Raw genomic sequence first — 6,309 nt, 5'->3', positions numbered from 1 at the left:
GTGCTTTCAGATGGAGCAACATTTACTACACAGAGCCGTAGTTCACGGAGAAGCTATGCAAACAGCTGTCATTATCGCGAACGATTTCTTCGATTTCATAATCGTACGATTATATTGTCTTCGGGGTTTGTTTTTTTTTGCGTAGCTTGTTGGAGAACTACGGCTCTGTGTAGTAAATGTTGCTGCAGGTGATAGAGATTTACTACTAATCACAGAACCGGCTTTACTGACAAGGTGTGCATGACAATTGCATTCGATTAATCGTGCAGCCCTATATGAAAGGTCGATGTTTCTCAATCCAAAGATCCAGTGTTAACATGATTTCTCTAGGGCAGGATTGAGAAATACTCTTGAAGGTTGGCAGAGAAGAATACTTTTACATTTAAAAGTGGCCTCTATTTCAGTCTTGAGTATTTCCTCTGCATTGTGCTGTTGGCTTTTTGTCTTATCTCATAGTTACCAATTTCAGCTGCAAAAAAAAGTGTCTTGGCTTTGTGATTTACTTTAAAATGAATGTGTGAAGCAGTCAGTTTAGTAGGAATCTGGTTCATATACACTTCATGATGTATTAAAATATGCATGATCTTCTGTATTCAGTAGACGTTTCCTTATCCTGAATAAGGACCGTTTATCAGTTGTTGAGAGCTTGTTGTTGCCTCTGTGACTTATTAATTATCTCTTTTTCAAGCTTATTTTCTCATCATCCAAAGCATCATCATTGCTCCCCAGCCCCTATTCTGTCCCTGTCATCCCCCTGTCACGCTGTCTGTCCCCTCTGTCTCTCATCACCTGAGGATTAACCGTTGGAGTGTCTCTCTGTAATATAGGGATACCTTCCGAAAAGCAAATGGGAGATGGACACATCAGAAGCAAAGCTTGGTGGGTATTTGTAGTTTACACAAAATATTCATAGCAATATATGTATCTACTGTATGTTGTTGTTGTTATCTTTAATACTTTATATATGGTTGTTGTCTTTAATATAATTGTTTTCAATATTTGGTGTCGTCATATATAGGTAATCTTTTTTTCAAACTGGGTTGATTAGTCTTTGATAGTTCAATAACTGCTTTTCCATCTGTGAGAATCGCGTCGTGCTTTAAATCACCTGAAACTATTTGACATTAACATTTTGTTCTCAGACAGTTAAAGGAAATAGTTCACCCAAAGAATGAAAATGTACTCACCCTCAGGCCTTGTAAGATATAGATGAGGTTGTTTCTTCATTGGAACAGATTTGGAGAAATGTAGCATTACATCACTTGCTCACCAATGGAGCCTCTGCAGTGAATGGGTGCCGTCAGAATAAGAGTCAAAACAGCTGATTAAAAACATCACAATAATCCACACCACTCCAGTCCATCAGTTAATGTCTTGTGAAGCAAAAAGCTGTGTGTTTGTTGGGTTTTTAACTTTCAGCTAAAATAGGAGTCCTCTATCCACATTACTTTCACCAGTAAAAAATGTTGTTTCTTAGGGTAGGTTTACATGACAATAATGTACTGTAAAGACAAAAGGTTTTCCTTTGCATTTTGCGTAGTCAACAACGTTTTCGAAATGATCCCTGTCCACACGCCACCGTTTTCACAATTTATTTTAGTTTACACATGTAATGACAGTATCGTTTTCAACAGCTTGCACTTTGGAACACATTTTCAAAAGTTGTTGTGTAAATGAATGGCAAAAAAACACAAGTTTTCCATTTTTAAAGGTCTTGTAAATGCCCTTTTATTATGATGATGATTTTATCAGCTGTTTGTCTGATTCTGACGGCACCCATTCATCGCAAAGGATCCATTGGTGAGCAAGTAAACTTGTGAGCACATGAAAGTTTGTATAAATGTCCGAAGTGTGGCTGGTTTAAAAAAACGCTAACCCAGCAGTGTGAAAAGCTCTTGAAGCTGCACATGATATACGTCTTTGGACAGCTGTCGATCTTAACACAGTAATAGCTTTTATCATATTAGTATGTGATTTGCCAGGTTTTAGTAAATAAGTGTTCATCAGATGTAGAGTTGGTGATGACTTTAGATGCTGCTTTGTCCTTCCAGACAAACTGGATGGTCTGGCGGGTGGAGGCAAGAGAAAACGAGAAACTGATATGTCTGGCATGGAGGACTTCCTTCAACTGCCCGATGACTATGCCAGTCGCATGTCTGAACCTGGCAAAAAGAGGGTAATGTGCTGCACGTATTTCATATAGTAGCTTTGAATTACTGTTTATAGTCACCTGTTGTTCAGTTTTTATTTTGAATGTTCTTGAGAATTGCAGATTGAGACCCCTCTTTTGAAAAGGCTTGAATAGTTGGTCTGTATTTTTGTTGTTGTTGTTGGTCTGAACAAGACTCTCACTAGTTGGTAAATTAATCTGAAATTAATAGCTTTTCTTGTTCAGTTTGGGGAGGGTCATGATTTAAACGAGCATTTTGTGCTCATTAAATTCTCTGATTTTGCAGGTGCGCTGGGCTGATCTCGAAGAGAAGAAGGATGCCGACAGAAAGCGCGCGATTGGTTTTGTAGTCGGTCAGACGGACTGGGAGAAAATCACGGATGAGAGCGGCCAGCTTGCTCAGAGAGCTCTTAACCGCACCAAGTATTTTTAGGAGATTTTGTAATGACATTTGTACAGCGTTTATGGTAAGTTTCTAATAATTCGGCTCTTTTGATTAGCCAAGATTGATGCAGATAGAAAGCTAGAGACTCTAATTTTATTTCCTATATTTGCCAAGTTTTAGAACATGCTTGCTTATTTACATCTTAAACCATTTAAGTGTAAGAATGTTTTAGGTATAGATTCCCAAAAAAATTCCTTTTGCAGTTATTTCTGAAGGAAAAAATGTAACATTTTTAGATTGACTGGGCCTTATTCAGTAACTGTGTAGTAGTAAATGTGATCCACTATCATTATACAAACACGTTATTTAAATTCTCTTCATGTCTTTTTAACTAGTCATCTTTTTCCAGGTCACCAGTTCATGAAATTCTTCATTTCCAAAGTGTACTGCCTGATGAAGAAAGAGCATCGTCTCTTCAGAAACTGGCGATTAGTCATTGGTCGATCCCGTAGTACATGCAGTGGCCTTCATATAATATCTGGTGTAATGTAAATCCCTTTTTTGTTTTATCCGCAATCTTATTTTAATAGGTTAAGCATTGTGTGTGGTTTTGTATCAGTGGTGCATTTGATTGTAGGTGATATCCTTACTTTCTTTATTTTTAGTCCATAGATCTAATGTGTTTGGACCTGAAATATTCTTGTAGTTCACACACATGTACACACTCAATAAAGCTTACAAAAAAAGACTCATAAAACAATCATTTTTCACTTTGTTGCTATTAAAAATCTGTCTGTTAAGCTGAATTGTGAAACTTTGGTTTGGTGACTGAGCTGTAATTTAAAGATTCGAAAGAAACTCTTCAGATAGACGCATGACTTGCTTACGAAATAGTTTACTGGTTTCTCATGTGGCAACATATTGAATGACAGGTCTGTTCCAGTGGTTGTTTTATTGGCCTGCTTATTATTGGTTTGCCACATAAGTTGCCAGAAAACATGGGCATAAATGTTGCATCAAATACATAAGACGTATACAGAGTTTGGCTAGACCAATGCTTCGTGTCATGAAACATCTCAATTTACATTTGTATTTGTATATATTTTTGGAAAATTACACGTGACCCTGAAAACCTTATATGTAAATACTGCAGTTTAAACGTGAGCTTCTTGTCTGATTTTTGATAAAAAGCAATCCGTTCGTAATACTAAGAGCCAGAAATAAGCTTTATTAATAACAAGAGTTCAATATGCAGTTGTATGTATTGTGACGTAAACCTCATTGGTTGGAATATGTAATGCATTTGCTAAGGCTTTAGATTTTGCAGTGATATTTGGGTTCTTTAATGAATGCACACTGGGTATTAGTGCACTTGTATTATCAAGTTGTCCACCCGACAGTGATGTTCATTAAATGTGCATAAAACATTCAGCATCTATATATTCAGACACAAATACGAATGAGATGCCATTAAAGGTAAGTGTGAACAAACTGCAATCCATGATAAATTTGCACTCTGTGAATCTATTATCTATTTTAAATCAGTGTTTAATGTGGTGCTTTAATTGCTGTTATTTTATTCTCTGGCAGTTAATGGATTAATTACATGATTACAAACATTTTATTGGCAATTTGAGTAAATAGTTCACTCAAAAAACACTAGTTGTTCGGTTGGGCTTTACACCATCTTCTTTGCAACATGGTTTAAGTGAAAAATGAATTAAAGTCTACACCTAAAATAAAGTTATATGGATTTTCTTCTAGACCTGGAATGTAATTCAGGAGTTGTAGGACTACTGCTCTATGGTACTTGTGTTGTCTTTGGAGCTTGACAATTAATGGCTGCTGTCTGTTACTTCAAAGAAAATAGTGTTGCAAAGAAGAACGAATATATAGTTTAGGAGCAATGTGTGGGTGACTGATTTTTGGGTGAGCTATTCTGAATGCACAATGTGACCGTTCAACTGCTCCCTCTGGAGTATAAACATGTAATATTCCTCCTGTTCAAAATTGATAATGTAGTTGATGCTTTTGTGTTTGGAGTCATTGACAATATGAAAAAAAAATCACAGTCAAAACAAATGACTTGTTGGTTGGCAACTTAATACACACCTTTGCAATGAAGAGAGAGAGAGAAAACACTAACATCAATTGTGTATTGCTACTAACATTACTTGTCCTTGAAACTTGTGGTTGTTGATTGCATACATCTATAAACAAAACAAAAAATAGGTTATAATATAGGTTGTCAGTCATTTAAAAATTTGTACAAAAAAATTTGATTTGACATTTAAACAAAACTTGCAAAAAATGCATCAAAACAAATGTATACATATACACATGAGCACTTTAATAATTTCAAAAGAAAAACCTCACTGCACCATTGAATTTACTTGTTTTGTGGCGTCTTAAACCTTCTCAGAGGCAGAAGTTGACATTTAATGTGCAACACATGTAGTCTGTGTCATAACCAAAAATTGGTTATTTTAAACTGGTATTAATCAAGATATTACTTTGCCATATTATCCCATAAGGCGGTATACTGTGCAGACTGCACAATATAATTAACAGCTTGATTGCTGTCACCTAAAAACGTTAATTCACATGATTTTGTATTAAGTGCTTCTAATACCTTAAAAAACGGCTGGGATAATGTGTAGGTCTGGATCAGACATTAATAAACTTGACTGAATTAAATATTTAGATGATTTGTTAAATGCCACAAAAGAATCAACACAAAGTTTTCCTATAGGCTTGAGTTTAATGCAGGACTGGATCCTGCTTACATTCAAGAGCAGTGCACAATGCATTGCTGTGATGACTCTTCATTCACTCTTGCTTTGAATAGTTTCTACACACACACAAGAAAAGGAAAAACTTTTAAACAAAGCTGGGGACCTGTAATGTTTTGGAGCAACAACCTTGTTTAAACGATCAGATCAAATAATTATATGGAAGTAAAAAAGCCTAATAATGAGGACCCCATTCCTATACACAGCTGGCTAAACAAGAATGGCATTACTAACACCAAACACTGGGTTTGATCGTTGTGTATTTTAACCTTTTATACCTCACAGGTCTGACAGCTTATTTAATGACTGGTATTCTGTTCAAATTTTAACAATCCAAAGGCTGATGAAACACGGGGCAATGCTGCCATCAACGGGCAACCAGGTGAGAGACAGGGCCCACGACCAATCTAAATGATCCATATAGAAATTGGTTACCCATTCTCAATGGGAAAGTGCCCAAGCAACATTGTTTAAAAAAAGTTGCCCCGTGTATCATCAGCCAAAGACTGGATCGGTTTTAAATGGACACAGTTCTACTACTCTCTTTTAGCAGTGAAATGCATTGAATTTTTAGGGGTAATGCCATTTAAAAGTGGTATGAACAATGAATACAAACTACTTTTGTTCCATTTGAATAATTTGTGAAAAAGTTACAAAACGAGTTGTTGCAAAAACGTGTTCTGTTTGAATAATGAGGCTACAAAGCGTTAGAGAATGTGTCAGTAATTGAAAAAAAAATACTACTTTGTAGGAGCAGTATAAAATCTGTAGTTCATTCCAAAATGTAAAAAAACTGTAAAAGTCAATGTATGCTGTCTTTCAAGGCAAAAATAATAATTTTGTGAGGGGGGAAGGAAATAGAAGTTACTGGAACTCTTTCCCTCTGCTATTCAATTCTGGTACATTACGATGTCTTCCTAGCAGCCCAATCAACTCCAGTTTTGCTTGGAAGTGTCAAGCCT

At 36.0% G+C, this 6,309-nt stretch overlaps 1 protein-coding gene across 1 annotated transcript in view; it reads left to right on the top strand.

Moving 5' to 3' along the window:
* LOC107582139 (YLP motif-containing protein 1-like) overlaps positions 1 to 3,697 on the top strand; it is a 27,222-nt gene extending 23,525 nt beyond the window's left edge. Inside the window, exons 12-15 of the mRNA XM_016267869.1 lie at positions 828 to 879; positions 2,052 to 2,176; positions 2,457 to 2,637; positions 2,965 to 3,697. Coding sequence (XP_016123355.1) covers positions 828 to 879; positions 2,052 to 2,176; positions 2,457 to 2,603 — 324 coding nt within the window. The 3' untranslated portion in view covers positions 2,604 to 2,637; positions 2,965 to 3,697. The remainder of the gene's footprint in view (positions 1 to 827; positions 880 to 2,051; positions 2,177 to 2,456; positions 2,638 to 2,964) is intronic.
* The last annotated feature ends 2,612 nt before the right edge of the window (positions 3,698 to 6,309 follow it).

The sequence above is a fragment of the Sinocyclocheilus grahami genome, unplaced genomic scaffold, assembly GCF_001515645.1.
Source record: "Sinocyclocheilus grahami isolate Dianchi unplaced genomic scaffold, SAMN03320097.WGS_v1.1 scaffold40.1, whole genome shotgun sequence".
NCBI classification, from domain to species: domain Eukaryota; kingdom Metazoa; phylum Chordata; class Actinopteri; order Cypriniformes; family Cyprinidae; genus Sinocyclocheilus; species Sinocyclocheilus grahami.
The sequence above is the reverse complement of the archived record's forward strand: the minus strand, read 5'-3'. Positions and strand labels throughout refer to the sequence as shown.